This window comes from Mirounga leonina, unplaced genomic scaffold (genome assembly GCF_011800145.1).
Source record: "Mirounga leonina isolate KUSES-001 unplaced genomic scaffold, KU_Mleo_1.0 Mir_101595, whole genome shotgun sequence".
NCBI classification, from domain to species: Eukaryota; Metazoa; Chordata; class Mammalia; order Carnivora; family Phocidae; genus Mirounga; species Mirounga leonina.
In genome coordinates, this window is record NW_023270158.1 from 16,151,544 (window position 1) to 16,173,370 (window position 21,827).

The window sequence follows — 21,827 nt, forward strand, 5'->3', positions numbered from 1 at the left end:
TTTCAGGCAAAGGCAGGTTTGGGGAATGGCAGGGCGGGATCCAGGATGGATTGAAATATGGTGAGAGGTAGTCTTGGTGTATGCGGACTTCAGGGGCCATCGTTCGTGACTGTAGTCACTTGGGCCAGCGTCATCAGCCCACCTTCAGAAACTGAGCAGGTGATTCCTAGCAGAGATGCCATACTCACTTAGTTATCATTCTTAATGAGCTTGACCCTCTCCTCTTATTCCCAGAATCACTAGAATAGACTTTACCTAATGGACTTCACAATTTCTTTGGACCCCCGGGGTGTGAACACTGGGGGGGAACTCCTGTCCATGCATCGTGGTCAGAGGCAAAGATCACCCCTCCTTAGGGGAGCTGACATGGCTCCTCCTTTGCAGTTAGGACAGAAGCAGAGCAGGGCAGGGGCGAGGAGATCTCCCGGGGAATCTCCCTCTGGTGCCGATCATGACTTCTGTGTGGTTAGGGCTATCCTCCCCAGAACCAGTTCTGAGGTATCCTTTTAGGTGAGACTCCTATTGCTCCAACTGCCCCTTAGATCTGGTGCTGTAAACAGTAACAGAAGTGATGAATTCTCTTGAGAAGCAAATGTAAATTGCATACTGGTTAATTCATCTACTTGTGAGGACTGAAACAGGAAACCAAATGAGCACTGTGACTATTGCTGCACCCAAATGATCTCCCCCCGCTCCATGCGCTTGCCACTTTTGGTCCAGAAACCTCACCTGTAGGATCCCACAGATAAGATTTTGGCGCAAGTGAGCCGACGTGAAAGATGTGCAGTACTGTTTGTCACGGAAGGCGGAAAACAGCCCACATGTCCCACCAAAGAGGACAGCTTAAGTGATATCCCATTAACCTACACTGGAATATTATGCAGCTATAAAAAAAAGAATGGGAAAGCATTTTATATATCGAGATGGAAACATTTCTTGTGATATAATTAAGAATGGCTGGATCCCTTGAGTCCATTCTTAAGTTTTAAAAAGCACGGTATAGAGCTGGGTGCACAGAAAGCGATCTATCTCAGGTGTCATAAAAGGGCAAAAGTAGGAACGTGTGTTTGTAACTGTTTTCATGATCGTGATCGTTTGGAAGGAGACACAAGAAATTGACATTTGCTCACAGGCCCGTGTGCATGATGTGGGACTAGGGTATTTTCACCACTTGGCTTTTTTGATTTTTCACTCGTCAACCATACGAATGTATTACCTAGTTAAAAATTAAAAACAAAGTACTGTACTCGACACTTTTTTTTGTAACATAACTGCGTGCTTTATTGAGATACACAGTAAAGCAGTAATATAATACAATAGTAAGGCATATATTTGGTGAAGTCTGATATGTTGTGAAAATGCAGTAAAACTGAAGTTTAAAAAAATAATTAGTAAATGTTACAGTGTTGGTGTTAAAACACAATATATTATGATACTCAAGTAAGAACCCAGTACCTGAAAACAATGACAGAACATGCCACGTGATGTTTATGCTTCAGTTACATTATGATTTACGGTTTAATACTTGGTGGTTATAAAGAACACGAAATAATGTCCAAATTATGCTTAAAACGTAGCAATAAAGCTCTCAGTTTTTATTCAAATATTTTGACAGACTCATTCCAGAACTAATGTCTAAAAGATAAAATGAAAAGATTAAAACAAAATTATGCACTCTATTTACCTCTGCTTTTAGAATGAAACTTAAAACTGCTTAGTAGGAAGTAACACAACCCGTTGTTTTTAATTGTGGTTAAAAAAAAAAAAAATCCACGGGGAAAGAAAAAGTCCAGTGTCACATAAAGGAAAAAAATGCAAGACTAAAACCAAGTCTTTATGTCATTCTGTTACCTTAGAGCTTTGGGTTTTCTTTTGGAAATGACAATGGGGGGAAAAATGGAGAAAAATGTTCACATGATGGACAAGTAGTGAAGCTGTGAAATCAGGTGTGCACGATTATTAGGAACACCCCAAAACCAAAGTGAGGTAGAAATAGCATGAGAAGCCATGGTGGATGTTAATTATCATTAAGAAAATAATAGACAAAACCCACTGTGCAAAAGTTAATGACACTTGACCTAAGAGGTAACAGATTTGCAAAATAATGGGGTCACAGGGTGATTTCTAGTGAATGGACGATTAAAAACAAATGAAAGGCTAAGATGCGAGAGTAAAGCTTGCTCCTACCAGTTAGTCCTCTTGGGTTATTCTTTTTGCACAATGTGTGTTTGTTTGTGTCTCTAACCTTCCTCCTCCAGCAGCAAGGGTGTGGCGTACCTTTTGGAACATGTGACTCCATCTGTGTTCTGCCTTAAACCAACCTGCGTGTAATTACTTGTAGAGAAATGGGAAGTGGGGAAACAAAGCTCATGGGCTTCTGGGTGGATATTTAAGAGGCATGCTGAGGCTGTCTTACACCTCTTCCCAAGAGTTATTTGAAGTGAAGTCTTGTGGCATTTAAAAACTCCTTGCAATGGGGAAAAAATATGTTAAAAAAAAAAAAGAAGAAGCAAGAAAGCAAAACCCCCTCAAATACCCACTGCTGTTTCACTGTGAGGAGAGGGAAGAGTGTGATTTCACTGTAATTGCAAAGCTCTCTATGTATGGTTATGAACGTTCATCCAATCCTTTACTTCAAGAGCGGCCCCCTCCCTCCCAGGGAATGGGCTGCAAATCCACAGCCCTCCAGCCCTACCAGGAAGTCCTCTTTACTGTCTGGGGAGTTAAAAATGTCTTCTGGTGGCGTGACTTCCACTGAAGCATCATTACATGTAGATGGTGGCATTGCCAGTCGTGGGAAGCTGAATGTATCAACTGAAGGATTACTTGGACGCAGTAAGTCCTGTGTATTCATTCATGTGTCCCTTTTACAAAAATTCAATACCGTAGCTGTCAGTGGAAAGTTCCAAATGAGAAACATCTGGAGCCCCAGACAATGTCTTAGTGTGGTAGTTGCTTCCTGGTTTCAGGCTCCAGGGAAAATTCCTTCTAAACAAAGCAGGTAAGCCTGGGTGACCAGAAGCAATCTCTTTCCATTAGGAAGTGGCCAGATCATTTGAACAAGACGTTTAAAAGGTCTCTAGAAAGTCAGATCTATTTAATCTATATACCTACAGTATTTACATACTTCTAGACATATAGATGCATAAAGTGAAAACCCACAGCCAGTCCCACTCAGTCACCGATTCCGAAAAGAGCAAAGTGATGTAGTTGTTTGGTGGTGTTAGAGGAAGTCCTATCTTTACTATGCCAGAAAAGAAAGAAAACAGGAATTTCACATGGATACCACGCTAAAACAATGCAAAACAATGCGCTGCCTCAAAGTTTGTGTGTGTGTGTGTGTGTGTGTGGGTGAGTGGGTGTTTGTGTGTGTGTGTGTGTCTGTTTTTAGGGGTTTTTATAAACAACTTTTTTTTTTATAAAGCACACTTTAGTTTACAATCTTTCTTTATAACTGTTATAAATTTTTAAACAACCCAAAATGCGTTCCATATAAAGAAATGGCAAGTTATTTAGCTATCAAGATTTTACATGTAGTTTTCTTATAACTTTTTTGTACAATTGCATAGACGTGTAAAACCTGCCATTGTTAACAAAACAATAACAGACTTAGAAACTACTGAAATCTACAGTATAGTACCACTACCCTTCACAAAAATATAGATTTTTTTTTCTTGTAAACTCTTACTGTCTAATCCTCTTTGTTGTATGAATATTATAAAAACCATGCGGGAATCAGGAGTTGTAAAACATTTATTCTGCCCCTTCTTCATCTGTCATGACTGAAACTAAGGACTCCATCGCTCTGCCCAAATCATCTGCCAAGTGGAAAAGGCTTCCTACATTGTGTCCTGGAAAACAGAGAGAAAGAGAGACGTGACACTAGGTGCAGAGCGCATCAGCCTGACTCTTCGCCGTTTGGGAGATCCTTCCCCACTTCTAGGTGAAGACAACACAGAAGCTGCACCGAGGGTCTACACAACAGGATTTGATTTTTTTCCCCGTTTCCAGGAAGAAGCAAAGCCTTGTTAATGAAGCCATTCCACGTTGTTAGTATCAGCTTACTACCGGGTCGGGCTGCTACTGTGGTCATTTCAGTGGGAAAGTGTCTGAGAGCGCACTCATCTTCCCAATGGAAGCCTCTAGCTGGAGGCTTCCACGGAGAAGCACAAGGTGCCTGTCGCAACAGGACTATTTCCTGATGGGATGGACCTTCCCCGCCTTGTCGTGGGAGATGACTTACTGTGCCCTTGGACTCGAATCTCAGTATCATCAGTCCCTCTCCCCAGACCTAGCCCCACTGCCAGCGCCACCATGTATCGTCATCACCATTCTCATCACTGCCACCATGACCACGACACGGGATCTTCACTTCTGTGCTCTTTCAAGCCGCCGGCTCACGTTTAAGGCTACGGTGGAGGAGACTGTTTTCTCTCTGCTTTTACTTGAGTTGAAAAAACAAACTCTTGAATCGACCTTTTTGTATATTAACACTGGAATTTGGAAGCTGCCTCAGAAAAAATCACTCTTCATTCTAAATGACTCCAGAGCCCAATTACAATATGACCTAAATGCACAGCATGGATTTGGGTATCCGGTGAATCCATTTTTGTTCTCCTCCTACATGGGGGCAAACTATCCGAAGAGGCTTTTAATAATAATGTGACATGACCTAACATTGATCCCCCAGCATGGAGCCCAAAAGCAGGGCCATGTCCCTGCTACTCTGTGGCAGAGTTCAGATCTAGGGGAAGATAATTTGAAACCTATTTTGTGACTTGTCTTTTCCTATATGTCCCATCTTTTTATATGGCTAATTTTAATTCTTGGACATTACTAAATCATTCCCTGCTCTTGGAGTACTGCCCCTGGAACTAGAAATGCTTTACGAGGCTATTACTACCTTGCCATGTATCAACTTTACGGATTCTCGTAATTGTTAAAATCCCTGTAAAAATTAAAGATAGACTAGGGCAGGAATTCTGTTCTAGTATTTACTTCAAGAGCCATACCGTTTTTCAGTACATGAGAGAGAGGGTGTGAAGAGGATTCAGAGGCAGGCACTTATCCAGTGATGGCATCAGATCAAGTCAAGACTAAAAGTTTCACACCCTTTGGCCATTTACACGAAGGTGGTCACGTTTGTAAATCTTGTTGAGCTTTATCAGCGCAAAGAGTTTCAGTGACAACTAGTTAGGTTTTAAAAAATCACGTGGGATTTTGGTTGCGATGGCAAAGACAAAAACCTGAACAAAGCAGCTGTTCTACTCCTAGAGTGGGCCGGGAGCGTGGCAGCCTCAGTGAAGGACTGAAATCGTCTTTGGCTTTTCTAAACCATAGAAACCACCGGAGGACCCAGTAGGTTCTTTGCGGCTCCTTAGAGCACCATATTATACCTGATGCCCCCAGGCTCCAGGGCTTCCTCTGTATCTGTTTTGGACGGCCCAGCAAACCCTGGGAGACCTACCCAATTATTCGTGCGTAACTGGAAACGAGTGGACGACCTGCAAATTTTTAATGACTTGCTGTCTTAGCAGCGATTAATGAAGCCAGTACAAACAAAACCCAAGACGCTGACAACCTGATACCTGAATAGAATGCACACTATTTCTCATCACCCACATCTAGCTATAGTGGAATCTACCAGAGAGGTAGAGAATGTATTACAAGACCTAAACCGAACAGGGAAGAACTCATTTTTCCCATTGGCTTATTGATGATAATCATAAAAAGTACCTATTTAAACCTTTGTGCTAGGGAATGTGGAATGCAGTTCACAAGTAAATGCAGTTGTAGATCACAGAGCCTTGAAATGGTGTTACTACCCAGAAGGAAAATTCTTGAGACTCTCCAGAGGCATCATTTCTAGGGGTATCTGCTATTTAAAAAGTGACTAGGTAAAAGAAAGGTTGATTATTCTTAATACACCCCACACCCTCCCACAAAAGGTGAGGTGGCCTTTCACCTGTCTGGACCGTTTTAAATGTTCACAAATGACCTCAAGCTCTCCCTGTGCTAGAAAAAAGAAGAACCTTCAGAGTCCCCTCACCACAACTATAGTATGCCTTTGGTTACTTTATTCACAAATACCTGTTTCACCAGAATAATGATGGCAATGTTTTTCATGGAGGTTTGCATTAGAGCCCAGGAAAAAAAATTCTCTCTCTTTGACAAAATACTGCCCCAAAGAATCATAACTCAATCCACTGGAGGCCTAAAACTGCAGTGTGATATAGACACAGAAAACAGATTTGTATGCTGGTTCTGTGATCCATGTGTGTGAGGCAGAACATTAGTGAGGTCATTAATTTTACCTGACAGATTTTTCTGAAGCCCAAAATTAAAATCTCATACTATGACCGTGACAGGCACCAAGAAGCAGGCCGGACTGTGGGCGTCGGCAGTCGGCTTCTGGCCCAAATCAGCATGAAAATGCGTCCACAGAAAGTATTAGTTTAATCCATTCTTAAGCGAGGATTGTTGAGCGCAAAGGCGCCATGCACTGAACATTAGGGCAGTGCTTTGTTTTTCCAAGTTGGCGCGAACGGCAACACGTTTAGTCTCCCAGGCCACCGCCGCCTGAGGGACTTGTTTTCCGCAGTGATTGGAATGGAGACTTTCTGGCTGAGACCCAAGACCTCAAATAGCAATCTGGCACTCTATTTTTGTTTTTTTTTGTTTTTAAAGTACAGTTCCCAAATAAATGGTTAGCATTCACTTGGCCACAGCAAAGCTGGAGTAGTGCAGTGAAATTTGTGTTTCTCTTCTCTATAATTTAATCTTTGAAAAACTATCTGATCCACTGTACCTTTGAGGTAATTTTTGTAACCCCCCAAAAATCACTTTGATTCTCGGGTTTTCTGGAAATGTAGCTGGACTGTAATATGGCTCAGGTAATAAAGTTTCTGACGGCCTCTGTGACTTGAATGATACACGGGCGGGCCTTTTCTAAAATTTGTGCATGAGAGAAACCTGTTCGGGGCGGTCACAATTAAGGTGCGGCTTTTTATAAGACGGCAAGAGAAACTGTAAGGGGCACTTACCATAAGAATGAACCCAAGAAGCCTCACATAAGAAGGGCGTGAGCCAGGCAAACCGTCAGGAGCATTCACTGCTTCACCAATTCAGGTTTCCTGTGTTTTTCCTCCCAGCCTACCCCTCCCCCATCCCCAGGACCCCAGTGTCCCAAGCCTTGGAAGACAGCACTGGTGCAGCCACACTGAAGGATCATTAAAGTCATTACACTCGCCTGGCCTGGTGTTGGCAGACTTCCGGTATGACTCCTTATGTTCAAATGAATCCAACACTACTCTCGTCTAGCCTGTTGCTAAGGATCTAGAATCTTTTCATGTCAGCACTCCCTCCCCGTCCAACCCGTCTCCCAGGTTAGTAGATGTTACGGCCACCCATGGAAGAGCTTTCCTTCTCCCATCCTTCACGCTAAACTCCTGGTAAGGACAAGCTGGTTTCCCTCGGGCTGTCACTCAACACCCTGTCATCTACTAGTCCTTTGATGAGGTAACTGAACGTTCAGACGCTCTTTCTGATAAAAGTACGCAGCAGCTTTCCCTAAAAAACCTCACACCACATTCAGTGATAATACTGCACCCTCCCCCCTTTGATCCCATAAATAGGCACTTAAAAACACCCTCAGGACTCCAACATTCAATGTTTATCCCTGACTTGTTATGTTCTATCCGGGTTTCCAAAGGCCAAGCAAGAACAGAGCGCTCCTCTAAAGGGCTAGCTGACGTGATGCGAGCCTTTTGGACACCATTTTCTCAGGTGGCAATTCAGCAGAAGAGTGTGGCTCTGGACCCTGACTGCCTGGATTCAAATTCTGGCTCTGTCACCTTGAACACACTGCTTACTCTCTCACTGACTCAGTTTCCCTGTTTGTAAAATGGGGTTAATAAGAGTACCTACCTCATAGGCTTGGCATGAAGATTACCTCATGAAAAAGATGGCAAGTGCTTACAACCGTGCTTGGCACAGTAAGTGCTCAAAAAAAAAAAATGTTAGCTGGAGTGGGAAAGGAGTGTAGGAATGAGGAAAAAAGAAAATAACAAAATGAAGTCATTCCAGAAGAATAAAAAAGCCCAGGGTACTGGCAGAAAAATGCTAGGGTCCTGAAAGTACACAGAAACTTGAGGACTCCTCAGTTCTGTTCGAGGCTAAATTTACATTGAGGGTTTTGTTTGCGTTACAAATGGCAACAGATGATGAACTGCACGCTAACGACCTAGGGACTACCAAGGGTTGCCATTTTATAGAGATTCCTGCTCCCCCAACCCCTGGTCCTGTCGTCATGGTGATGACAATGGCAATGAACATTTGAAGAATGTTCCTCATGAGCTGCAAGTGGAGAGGTGACTACCATCCTGACATGATGACACATGTAGTACATACATGCGCGTGCACACACACAATTCTTACACAAACGCCAAACACAGAAAGCGCGATGAGACACACAGAAGCCGTGGCTGTGAGCCTGAGTCTCACTAACCTCTCTCATTGGCTTCCCAGGGGTATTTCTTCCTTTAATAATGGAGAGAGGAAGAGGCAGAGATATCAGAAAGGAAAAAAAATGCATAAATATACAGTTTCATACCAATTTTGCTGCTTTTACCAAACAAAGGTTGAGATGACAATTCATTTATTCCCTTCTGGAAAAAAAGAACAACAACAACAACAACCAGAAACAAACAAACAAAAAAACCCGAAGGACACATCCAGTCAAATAACCTTTACATACACTTAAAATCAGTATAAAACAGGTAACATGATCCAGGAGACATAACTTACAGAATCCATAGAGTTCATGTGTTCAACTGGATGAAAGCTGGTACAGCGGAGGAATCTGACAAATTGAGCATTGTTTTTCAAGGACAACTTCAGAACCTCAAGCTTAATGTCCAAAAATCTCAATCTCTTCACTCTCAACTTGACAATACACCGAAACATAAACGGGAATGGATGTGTGTGCCAAAAGTCTGCACCCCAAATACAAGGCGAAACGCCACAGAGGCGGGACTCCACCCCCTTGGGAGAACTCCTTCTATCTGGTAGAAGCTGAGCATGCCCAGGATGAGATTGGGGGCATTTGAGAAAATAGAAAAAAAAAAGGGAGGAAGGAGATGAGTCCCACTAAGGGGCAAGCCACAGAGACAGATCCAGGAACGAACCCTCAACTTCCTTCTCATAATTCAACAGATACCAGGAACCTTGAGAGTTGATGGCTAAAGACCCACCGGCCTTGTTTATTTTAGAGAATCCTCCGACTGTATGCGTTTATTTATTTTTGAAAAGCAGGTTCTGGTCAAGTTTTCTATGGTAATATTTATAATTGGACAGAACACTAGGGACCTCTGACCATACCTAGCATGTCTGGGGCTTGCAATTTCCTCTCATCACCAGGGCCTTCAAGTGAAATACTGGTTTTCAGACTCTGACTTGAGCAGATAAAAATAGAGCTGTGGGAGACCCTGTACAGCATCTCCTGACCCCCCCCCCTTGCCCAGAGCCCCCCATGCTCAGCGGCTGCAAGGACTAAAGCACCCTGGAACAATGTGAGGACTACCCGTCCAGGCCAAAGAAGTATGGCTCTACTATTCCAAAAGAAATCTTTCACAACTCAAGTTCAGGGTCTAAAACTTCTAGGATACATTGAAAGGTTTTCTAAGTAGGATTCTCCCTCCCTCCCTCCCTCCCTCCCTCTTTTCCTTCCTTCCGAATTTTCCCAAGTGAGTCAGAGATTTCTTAGAAGTATAAAAACTGCAGGGGCACCTGGGGGGCTCAATTGGTTGAGTGTCTGACGCTTGGTTTTGGCTCAGGTCGTGATCTCAGGGTCTCGGGATCGAGTTCCGCGTTGGGCTCTGCGCGCAGCATGGAGTCTGCTTGGGATTCTCTCTCCCCTCTCCCTCTGCCCACCCCCTACACGGTCTCTGAAATAAATCTCTTTTTAAAAAGTATAAAAACTGCATGCTTGATCATATAAGCATGGTCAAGATATTCATGATGTTCCTCAAACCAGGGGAAAGAGAGAAAAAGGGGTACTGGTTCCTCAGTTGTGGGTGTTGCCAGTGGTAGGCCCATACCAGATGAAAGGAAAAAGGGGAGGGAGGAGAACATTAGCTCATTCTTAATAGCTCAGATGAATCCCAGCATGAATTACTCATCCATTCCTTTCCACTCCTTTATCAAGTCCTTTTTTCATCTTTGTTATTTTGTGGTTATACTGTCTCATAGAATTCATTACCTTCCCCTACAAGACTGTGAGGTCCTTGAGGCCAGGGCCCATATATCGCTTACCCATCCTCTGTATCCCCAAAACTTCTGTACCTCGATATTATGGGAAGCTGATGAATGCTGGTTGAATTGAATTAGTCAGGTAGCCACTAGACCATGGTCAAGAGTCCTTTGGTGTTTGCAGCAACTTGGCCTTGCCTGTTACCCTTTAAGTTGCATGCCAAGGGCTGGTAACTTGTTCTGGCTTACGCTTAGGTCTATTTTTAAAACTTAAGAGCTTCAGGAAGGAGTGTTGTTAGAAAGCAGTATGATTTAGTTTCAGAATGTAATTAGTGGTTCCCTGAGTGATAAAGGTTACATGTCTTTATTCTACACCAAGCCGTATTCTGAACTCAGTATCCACTGGCCACTGCCAAATATGCAGCAAATGACTTGGGTTTTGTTTCGGGTACTTCTTCAGAAGCCATGTTTCACGTACAGTGGGCCTTCCAGAGCTACGTTAATCCTGATCTCTTTCAAAATCCGCCGTCATCACTTGGGTTCCGATGAGCTCACTACCACAGTACCAAAGGAAGTTCTGCTTTTTGTTTAAAGAACGTTAAATAATATTTTCTACTGTAGCGGACTAGTTTCTACACTGACAAAACAGAGGCTATTTTGGTTGCGCCACTTAAAAACATTCTTTACCAGTAAAAGAAGCTTCAAGTGCCAGTTAAGTTTTATTTCATGAATACATTCTTTGGAAATGAGTTTCCTTCGACCTTCACTTAGGGTGTCCATCTGGCAATGTGGGTATGTTGTCAGGAAATGAATCAAGAGAAGAAGGAAATAGGCTGGGGGAACCCTGCGTCTGAATAAAGGGCGTGGTCAGGTCTGGAGAAGTCAAGTTCCCTCAGGCAGTAGGAACTTGAGATGATTCATTATTCAGGGTTAGAATCTCAGGACTTGACTGTTTTGGGGGCGGGGGCGGGTAGCTGTAGCTTCTTAATCTTTGTTCACTAACTGAAAAAGTTAAGGAAGAATGAGTCCCTTTTTAGGATTTCTATGTTATCACAAGTGAGAGACGATTCTAATGGCTATACTTTGAAGACTGAAACATGTATGATGTCTGGTGAACACGGACATAAATACACAAGTCCATTCAAAAAGCACAGTTTTGTTGAGCTGAAAGTTGATCGGCACTGAGAAGTGTGTGACCGTATGGACGGAACAAGCTAGAATGAACAATGATAGCATAAAGCAGGGGTCAGCAAACTTTCTGAGTAAAGGGCCATACAGTGAACAGTTTAGGCTTCGCAAGCTACACTCTCCCTATAGCAACTGTTCAACTTTACCACAACTACTCCCGCGTTGGAGTGAGAAAGCGACCATCGGCAATGTGTAAATGAATGGGTGTGGCTATGTTCTAACAAGACTTAAAAACAGGTAGTGGGTCAGATTTGGCTCCTGGACCACAGTTTGTTGGCCCCTGGTGTAAAGGAATAACAGCTCAAAATTGATGGAAGCAGAGAGGAAACAGAGTGGTGCCCGAGAGGGGACACGTGATCTTGTCTTGATGCAGTTCTTCCATAAAAGAACCACAGACAAGACTTGCATTTTAGAACATGGCACATTTTGCACTGCTGTTGGGTGGCTAATTCAGAGGCAGTTAACAGAATGTCTGTGGGCTTTATGGAGGGGGGGTCATATGAGAGAGGATGGCATGGATGTTGGGGAGGAAAATAATATGGCCCAGGTCACTAGGTAAGACCTTGTACAGACAACAGAAATAGAAATAGAATAGCACCATTCGCTGTGTTTTGAATTGTCCTGTTGCACTAAGAGCTTATCTTGGATCCCAGTGTTCACTAATTAGTATACAGTGGCACCTGACTTTTAGAGAAGCCAATACCATACCACTGACTATGGAAGCGTTTCTTTCGTAAATGCACATACAGATGAAAATACCTTTGTCAGAATGCAAAACTATCAGAGACCTAGGGACAAGTCACTTAAAATTGTTTATTTTAAAAATACGTTTATTACACATTCTACCCATATACTGTTCCTATAGAATAAGGGTGGAGATTTAGAAAGTGCCTTATAGTAGAAAATGATTTTTATTACAGCGGAATTCAACTTCTACGTATATTTATAGACAGAGGGACACATCACTGGTAGATAAATAGATTAGAAATTGGCTAATGTTCTGTGTTTAATATACAGTGAGTCACTGAAATCCCTCAAATGGCTGCAAATAACTCTGTCTAGAGATTAACCAGGAAAGGTATCAGCATAGAGCTAAAGACACGCACATTCATACCTTGAACACCCCACAATTTATAGGGGCTATTATGCAGGACAGTGTTGGCTAGCAGTTTTTCACTAGAGGGAGGAGCACGCAACCCCTTTATTAATTTGCATAACAGTTTAGCAAGGCCAGCGAGATAAGATCAGGGGTTTAATTTAACTTGCCAAATGGCCATGAGTAAGGCGCTTCAGGCTTCCAGGGACTTGGAGTGAAAATGCAAGGGGAAGTTTAGCCGATACCTTAAGACTTGAGCCTGAAGTCAAGACTGTGGCAAAGGGTAACAAAAAAGTTGTACATTTAAAATGCAAAACTTCCCTATTTATACGCTTTACATGTGTGAAAAGCGTAATATTTTATTTAAAAAGTCTTTTCCCCTGTGGGCAATTATCTAGCAGAGTTAAGTAAACCATGAGGTGGTATTTAATAGCACATTTCCACTAAGTGTCAGACCTCTGGCTCTGACATCTGTTTTGAGTTACTCAAACAGCTGCCCGAAACAGCTGTAGCAACTGTGAACTTCATTCTTTCTAACACAGCAGTGGGAACATGGGCGGCAGACTTAGATTAAAAGCACCATGTCCTCTGAGATATTAGGAAGGTCTTGGCAGAAACAACTTCCATGGCGGAAGTTTTAAAAAAATATAATTTTTTAAAACAGATGTGCACCTGGGCAAGGAAAACTGAGGTCAGTCAGATCCGTATTTTTTTAAACCACTGGATCTGAAAATCAGCTAAGTGGGTTGCAACCAGCATTTTATTTTTAAATAAATAAAACAGAGAAACAGTGTGAATTAATTGTAGATAGGAAGTGTTGGTTCACGAATCTTTTGTTTCTGATCTTTGTATGTGTATGTGACTAGACACATACAAGTGTGGCATATATACATGGTGGGTATATACATATGTGTGTGTATACACACACACACACAATGTATTTTATATCCTTAATCCAGTTTGAGATGTAAAATGTTTCTCCTGGCATGGACAATGGTCAAAAGGCCAAAAGCCACAGTTTGGGTCCTCGGAAATGCTAAAAGGACCTTTCAGGGCCCGCCCTTTTTGGATGGCCTGTAAGCCTAAGATGTTTAAGACTCAACATTTTCTGCTTAATACCAACCTAACATACCTCCCGATTGGTAAGATGCTCCCACTAAACCCTACCATATGTATATTTTTCATTCAATTTTTACAATGATGAGACTTTTTATCCATTTGAATTTGAGGAGAAAAGGGTGATCTAGAATTGTGATTGTGATTTAGAATTAAGAAATATATATTAGGTCTTAATCCCCTTTGAGGTCACAGAGCTCCTAAAACCTTTGGAATTTCCTGTGAAGAGAGGCAGCAAGGTATCTTTTGTAATGTTAATGAGGCAAGTCTTGGAAAAGGCGTAGGTACACTTAGGAGCTGGGTGCCAGGGGAGCCAACTCTGGGTTTAGGGGTTGGAACTTTGAGCCCTACCCCCCCGACCTCAGGGGATGGAAAGGAGGGCTGGAGACTGAGGGTAGTCACCAATGGCCAATGATTTAATCGATCACACCCATGTCAACGAGGCCTCCCGAAAAACCCAAAAGGACTGGGCAGGGAGAGCTTCCAGGCTGGTGAAGACGTGGATGTGCTGGGAGGGCAGCACAGCTGGAGGGAGCATGGCAGGCAGCTCCGCACGCTTCCCCCCCTTACCTCGCCCTACGTGTCTCTTCCATCTGGCTGTTCCTGAGTTCTATCCTTTCAGAGTACACGGTGATCTGCTAAGGATTTGCTGTAGCAAAGTAATTGAACTGAAGAAGGGGGCTGTTGGAACCTTTACGTCTTTAGCATGGGGGTCAGAAGCCCAGGCAATAAACTGGTCTTGCAACTGGTCTCTGAAGTGAAGTGGGGGCGGTCTTGGGGGACTGAGCCCTCAAGCGGTGGACTCTGATACTCTCTCCGGGTAGATGGTGTCTGAAATGAGTTGGATCCTAGGACACCCAGGTGGTGTCGGAATTGCTTGGTGCTGTGGGAAGAACTCCCACACATTGGAATTGGGTGCAGAATAGTAAAGGCCCAATTTTAAGGCCTAATTTGTCAGGAAGTAGTTTAAACAAAAAAAAAAAAAAAAAAAGTGTCAAGGTAATAGCATCAGAGAAAGAATAGCCAGATCCTGATTGTTTTCCGCAGGAAAATAAATTGTCTCAGGCCACCAGCCTACTATTGAAGAAGTAGGAACTCAGTTAATGGAATTGGTCAGACAAAGCCTCCTTATCCCCTATTTGAGAACTCAAATTAGCACTCACGGGAAGGTATGCTTCCGAAAGTGTGGATTTAGTAAATACTATCCAGGTGGCCTGAAGTTCCCCAAGTTTCCATATAAGTAAATCAACATCACACAAATGAATTTAACGTCAGAGATGCTAACTGCCAAACATATCAGCAGTCTCTTTCTCCTCTTCTAGGTGGCTTCTTCCATACCCATGTGGTATCCAGCTTCAGGGACTAAAGGGGGGATGCAGGGGAAAGGTGCAAAGACCTTCCCCCTAAAGATAATGAGGATGGGTCACGAGCAGAGTCACGAGCCGTGCTGTAGCTTCTTATGCGCTATACTCTGGTTGTTCAGATGGGAAAGAAAAGAAAAGCCCAGGGTGTCAACATGGCAGCCACTAACTTCTCACAGAGCAGGTACACAAGCTTGTAGTTGAAGAGACTGGGACGAGGTATCCATCTGTGACCTTCAAGGGATAGGTTGGGACCACTGGAACTATGTGCTACGTGGGGGGCCCAAAGTTCTAGCTGTGTCATCTTGAAGAAGACCCTTGCTGTGCCTAAGGTGAACCCCTCCTATTTAGGCCAAAGGGTGCTTCTGAGAGTCACTCATGTCCTAGCCCTGTCCAGCACAGCAACAATACTATACTGTAGTGGGAACTTTGGAAGTCTACATCCTCAGTCAACCGAAGCCCCTTGAAGGCAAGGAATTGGGCCCTCCTTGTTTGCATCCCTAAGCCTCCACTAGTACATAGTAGGTGCTCCTAGAAGCTGACAGGAGAAAGGGGAGAGCATTTGATATCTGTCCAACCAGCATGTGGTCTTCTCCTGAACCATGGCATCCGGGTAGAGAAGACAGCCAAGAGAGTCGTGATGGAGACTGAGGGTGGCAGGTGGGGGACGTGGGGGTGGAGGGAAGACAGAGAAGGTTCTTAGGTGTTAAAATCAACACATCAGAGGCACTCAGCAGTGAAAACATGGCTGGTGCAGACATTTAAAATTAGCTTCCCTGATGGTTCCTTAGCAACGCTCTAGGAGAACGGTACTGTTTTTAATGTGCACCGCACAGTGTTCGCTCGTACATCAAGCAGCTCGGAAACGGCCATTGTTAGCTGACATGGAACAGAAAGATAGGAAAAACCCATGACTCCCGACAGCCTCCTCATTGCTCTTATGGAGAGGAACAAACAGCCAGACTCTCGGCTGCCCTTCCCTCTGGGGCTGCCCATGAGGGGTGCCAATCACTGGCCACAAAGACTTGTGTTCTCCCCTTTGGCTTGTCTAGGTTTTCCCTCCATTTCCTTATAGGTGGCTGCTGCCGTTCTTTTTATTCACTCAAGGGAGGTGGGTTAGTGACTCTGTTTTATGTCAGAGCAATAAACTAACATAAATATTCCAAAATGCTAACAATGGGAGCGAAACCTCCTTGGATGAACTAAGACATCTGAAGCTCAGACTGGCTAGTGGGGTAAAATGCTGCTTTTATATGAGGGGAAAAATACGGGCAAAGGGATGGTGGGAAATAAGGGCATTCATATTATTAATGTCTTTCTTTGCAAAGACCGTATTCCATCTATGGCAGTGAAACCAACAACAACAGACTAGTATATAAAGATTTAATTGTACCTGTATTTAAATAATGGGGTAAGATTCAATTTTTAAATATCAAGGGCATCAGAAGTCCAAGTCCCCACCACCACCGTATACTAGCCATGTTCTAGATTTCACCGTATCGTGTGGTAAGTGTGTGTCCCGGGGAAAGGTGCCATCAGGGCATGAAGTTCTTTGTCTCTTGAAGTCACAGCATCATTGCTCTTAAGTAAAACTGATCTCATAATTAACTCTCCAGACTAATGCGCAAAGGGAGTAAAGGTATAAGTTAATATTCTTACTTCTAGAGGCATCTGAATTCTATAGGTATCTGAATTCAACCAGAATCCCAAACCAGTCAATTTGGTCATCCAAAACAGAACTGAGCCCTGAAAAATACTCGCTTCCCGCAACGATCCCCAAGTGGCACTCTGTCAGCACGTGCTCATTTAAACATGGAATATACACAGGCTAGTTGGGTGTGGAAACGGGAGGCCTAATTCCAGTAGGCGTGAGTTACTTGCACGTCGTGGAGCTTACCTCTGGAACTAGGGAAGGAGTTGTTGAGTTGTTCCATCACTTCCTCTAACCCTGTGCTTGTGTCCTGGGGAGGACTGAGCAGGTCTTCCTCGCCTTAATGAAAGCAAGCACAAACAATGGCACGTTACGCTTAAGGAAAACAGAGAGAAACTAGAGAAAAAGCCCACGATCACATTTAAAAAGTCATTATAAATTCATTTCCACTTGCTTGGAAATAGCACAAATAAAATTAACCCGTCAAGGCTGAATGATTAGGGAATGACTCCTTCACAGGAAGAAGAATTCCATGCAGGGATTGATCTATGCCCTTGTCTTTGAAGAAAACGGTGTCTCTCTTTAGAAGTTAAGATAAAGTCGACGTAAATTTCTTATGCCCCATTAGTAGATGTGAACCGTTTTTTCTTTGTAATAAAAAAAAAAACCGATTAGACACCTGCAGTGTGTCTCGTCAACACAAAAGGAAGTGAGTATGTGACATTTTGCCCTCATTTGATGAAGGTAAGGAAGGAGTGGCGACACAGGTGTTTTCCCCACTCTTTCCTTTGATATTTAACCACAAATACAAAAAACTCAAGTACCTTTGAAGTCTAATGGGATAGGTAAATACTAAGTTTCAAAGGACTGTGGATATGGGGGATTCTGTGGAGGAAGATTCCTTTCCTCTTTGTTACATGGGACGACTTTATCATCATCATGTTTTTGGAGGCTTATGAAGGGGAAACTTTTTTCTTCATGATTGAGAATCTCTTTATGTGAGGGTAGAAGGAGGTTTTGGACAAAAAGGAATTCAGGGAGGGATGGTCCTCCTCTGGGAATGCGAGTCCACTTGTAGATTCTGTTGATCTGTGTGTCTCTACGGATGAAGGATGTGTTACAGACACACCTCAAACAGCATTTGCAGTAAGGGACAAATTTCTTCATTGGAAACAAAATTACTTTGAACTCTGAAGGTCTCCAGAAACTAATTTTTTATAATATTAACTTCCAGCTCTATTTGTTCAGTACATTGTCACTTCCGTCGAAAACAAGACCTTGCTTTGGCAAATCAACAGTAATGAAAATGCTTAAGGACAACCTCAGGTTCACGTCTGACTTGGAAATGACTGGGCAGCCAGTGATTTAATGACTTAAGTATGCTTGTCATTTCCTTTCGTCAGTGCCACTTGGATTTTCATCTGTGTTTATAGTCCTGCATTTATTAATAAGTTTTCATCTTTGTTTTTTTTTTTTTTTAAGATTTTATTTATTTATTTGAGACAGAGAGAATGAGAGAGAGAGAGCACATGAGAGGGAGGAGGGTCAGAGGGAGAAGCAGGCTCCCCGCCGAGCAGGGAGCCCGATGCGGGACTCGATCCAGGGACTCCAGGATCATGACCTGAGCCGAAGGCAGTCGCTTAACCAACTAAGCCACCCAGGCGCCCCTCATCTTTGTTTTTAAAAGTGTAAGCTAAAGGAATCCTTGACACGATGTTCACCACTAAGACAAAAATCATATCCTAGGTGGAGAGAAGGCTGAATGTCATCATTACAGTGGAGGGCTTACGGACCTAGGATAGACAGAAAACCTCTCCTTCTTTGAGGCTCATGGTAACATACCACAGAAAACCTCTTTCAAATACTAAGGACAAGAAATAAGTGCTGAAAAGTTAAGATCACAAGACAGAAGAAGAAGTTGCGGTATCTACCTACCAATACACACACACACACAACTTGCTTATATTTATGCCTCTAGAAATGAAAACATGAAATAGAGCATCTTTAGTTTCTTTCTTCCTGTGAGTTTAAACCACCGTTATCTGGTGAGGTTGGAATGAATGAAATATTGCCAGGAGGAACAGAATCTTGACAACTGCAGGGATCATTATAGCTCCTTGTTCCATTACGGATGCAAATTTTGCCAAGTTGTGGAACATGAGGCATTTTTAATGGCAGTAAGTCTGCTTTAGCAATAGTATGCCTTACAGAATAAATCAGAACCAATAGAGACATTCATGAGCAACCATATTAAAATTTCTGACAGTTTAATTACATCATACTGGAGCTCTAGGAACTGAATTGTAGTGTGTTAAGATTCAAACACAGTTCAGTGACGGGACTGGCATTCCTCTACCTGAATTATTTCAAGGATCAAACTTGAAAGCATAAACCTAATGATATCAACCAAGTTCATATTTACAGACAATCTATCATCTGTAAGTATCAGATTTAAGTGTCCATGTGCAAATATAAAACTGGCTTGCTTTGGGGCGCCTGGGTGGCTCAGTCGTTAAGCATCGGCCTTCGTCTCAGGTCATGATCCCAGCGTCCTGGGATCGAGCCCCGCATCGGGTTCCCTGCTCTGCGGGAAACCTGCTTCTCCCTCTCCCACTCCCCCTGCTTGTGTTTCCTCTCTCGCTGTGTCTCTGTCAAATAAATAAATAAAATCTTAAAAAAACAAAACAAAACAACTGGCTTGCTTTAATGGAAAACCTCCATGATGGCAATGAAAGTATCCATTCAAACATTTTCTGAGTGCAGATTCCATCCTACATAGTACATACACGAGTCAAGTATAATCTTGTTTTTTTCTTTTCTCAAGATTTTCTAAGTAAAAAGTCCTTTGGGTTTAACTAATCTTTTAAGATTCAAAATCAGAGTTATCACATGTATGCATGAGTAGAGGTGAATCAACACTGAAAAATGCTTAATGGCTAATATTTTCTGTGTCAGTTATGCTGGAAAAGTTGAAACTGCTAAAAGACACCTGACATTCAAGTAACACCACTGGACTCTACGACACCGAGCCGGATTTTCAAATGTCTTAAAAAAGTAGCCATACAAATTTAAAAAAAAACGGTAAGATCAGTTGATTTATACAAATATTTATCAGGAGCCCACTGTGTGCCAGGCACTGTTCTGAGTGCTGGGGATATAGCAATAAACAACAAAAAAGCCCCATATCCATGGAACTCACAGTCTTATGGAGGTACGTGGTCTAAACAAATAAGTAAGTTACATAGGTATGTCAGACGATAAACCTTCAGAAGAGAGGATGAGTGAGGAACCTTCGGAACGGGGAGTCTTGGAAGCCTTCACTGATGAGGCACAATTGGGCCACGAGGCCCACGAGGTCCACGAGGGTGTGACCCATGTATACATAGGAGAACAGCAAATGTGAAGACTTGAGAGGGGAGTGTGACTGGCTTGCTCAAACTCCAAGAAGTTTGTGTAGACAAAACAGAGTGGCCAAGTATTGGGGAGAGTATGCATCCCTCGTGCAGGAATTTGGACCAGGTCATGTGACCTGCTTTGGCCAATGGAACATTAGCAGATAGAGGGAGAGCTTTGTAATGTCCTTAGGTGGTCTGGCTTGTCCTCTTGTGCTTAGGTGCTAAAAGGAGCACACTGCCCAGACAGCCTGCTGATCCAAGAAGGATGACGTAGGCAGAAGAGACCTAACCCAACCCATAACCTGGAGTCAAGCCTAGATGAGCTGCAGCAGAACTCCAGCCAACCAAGAGATGCGTAAATGAGAAATATGTAACTGGAGAATTTGGTAATTATTTTTTCACATGGCAATAGGTGACTGATACATTGTTGTAAGATGTCAAACCAGAAAGAAACCAATATTTATGGGTTTTCTAATCATATACTGATGTGTAGCTACAACAGGCAACCCAGAAATGTATTTAAATCTAATAATACCTGTGCCCACAAGTTCAACCCCCGCCCCCCCCTAAAAAAAACCCTATTTATTTAACAAGAAAATATTCAGTCCCAACTGTACACACTAGGAATTTGGCCAGCCCTTATTCCTACTTCACCGATTCACTGCCTGCTTGAACAGCATATTGCTAATGGTCAAGGGATTTCATAATTAATGACAGTACTTTAACGTTAATCCTTCAATTAGATTCTACTCCAAGGTGGTTGCCACAAACATGCCCCCCAGCAATCCTTTTTGAATCATTAGCCATAGCCTCCACAGCTTGTCTGAAGTTGGTCCAATGAAATGACTGAAACATTTAAAAACATGAATAAGACAGGATCAAGTTAAAAGAATACCCTGATGTAGTGAAGAAAAAAGAAGTGAGATGACACCATTTCATCTGAGAAAAAAAGAAATGGAATGGTTTGCTGTGGGCAAGATATTCTTTAAAGTCTTCTGAAACTCATCAGGGTTTTAGGTTTACTTGAAGTGATGCTATCTTATCTGACTCAATTCCCGTTCCGAGACTGAAATGATAATGGTTCTACTTGCTTAAAAAGTGACTTCAGGGGCTCCTGGGTGGCTCAGTCGGTTAGGTGTCCGACTCTTGATTTCAGTTCAGGTCATGATCTCAGGGTCGTGAGATCGAGCCCCGTGTCGGGCTCTGTGCTGGGCATAGAGCCTGCTTGAGATTCTCTCTCTCTCTCTCTGCTCCCCACCCCCAATCACGTGCTGTCTCTCTCTCTCTCTCAAAAAAAAAAAAGACTTGAGCCAGAACCAATGTAGCTTATGCTAAAAAGACCCCCAAATCCTTATTCTTGTGATTTTGCTGACACCTAAGCAAACTACTCTCTTTATGAAATAGGAGCTATGTATTAAAAAATTATTTTCTCTGAAAAGGGGGGCTGTAATATAAGCAACTATGCCCATTATTTTTCTTTGGATTACTAATCTAAATCATATTGTTTTGAATTAGTTTCCAAAATGATGTATGATTACCTTATTACTTCTATTTTTCCTGCCCTTCTCCGGCTTTTCAAAAGAAAAATAATGTATCCAGTATTTGATATGTGGCTTTAATCACTTTTAAAAATTATGCTTCAGGGCAGCTGGTCTCAATTTTACATAAAATTGCTTTGTATAAGTTTTTAAATATATTTTGGTACCCAATGATGATGCTGATGTTTGGCTGGCCAGTGTTGAAGGATGGTGAAAGATACTGAAATTAGCCAA

At 42.7% G+C, this 21,827-nt stretch overlaps 1 protein-coding gene across 13 annotated transcripts in view; it reads right to left on the reverse strand.

Annotated features, from left to right (window-relative positions):
* Window positions 1-1,580: 1,580 nt before the first annotated feature.
* The window catches only part of DMD (dystrophin), a 1,717,438-nt gene continuing 1,697,191 nt past the window's right edge, over window positions 1,581-21,827 (reverse strand). For 9 of the 13 annotated variants that reach the window (XM_035001266.1, XM_035001248.1, XM_035001256.1 and 6 more), the window contains 2 exons: window positions 16,907-16,999; window positions 1,581-3,851 (listed from right to left, as the gene is read on the reverse strand). In XM_035001266.1, the coding sequence (XP_034857157.1) occupies window positions 3,754-3,851; window positions 16,907-16,999 (191 nt within the window). In that variant the 3' untranslated portion in view covers window positions 1,581-3,753. Of the gene's footprint in view, window positions 3,852-8,506; window positions 8,539-14,804; window positions 15,120-16,906; window positions 17,000-21,827 lie in introns of those variants that run through there. The other 4 variants (XM_035001327.1, XM_035001317.1, XM_035001277.1 and 1 more) reach the window with 3 other exon arrangements.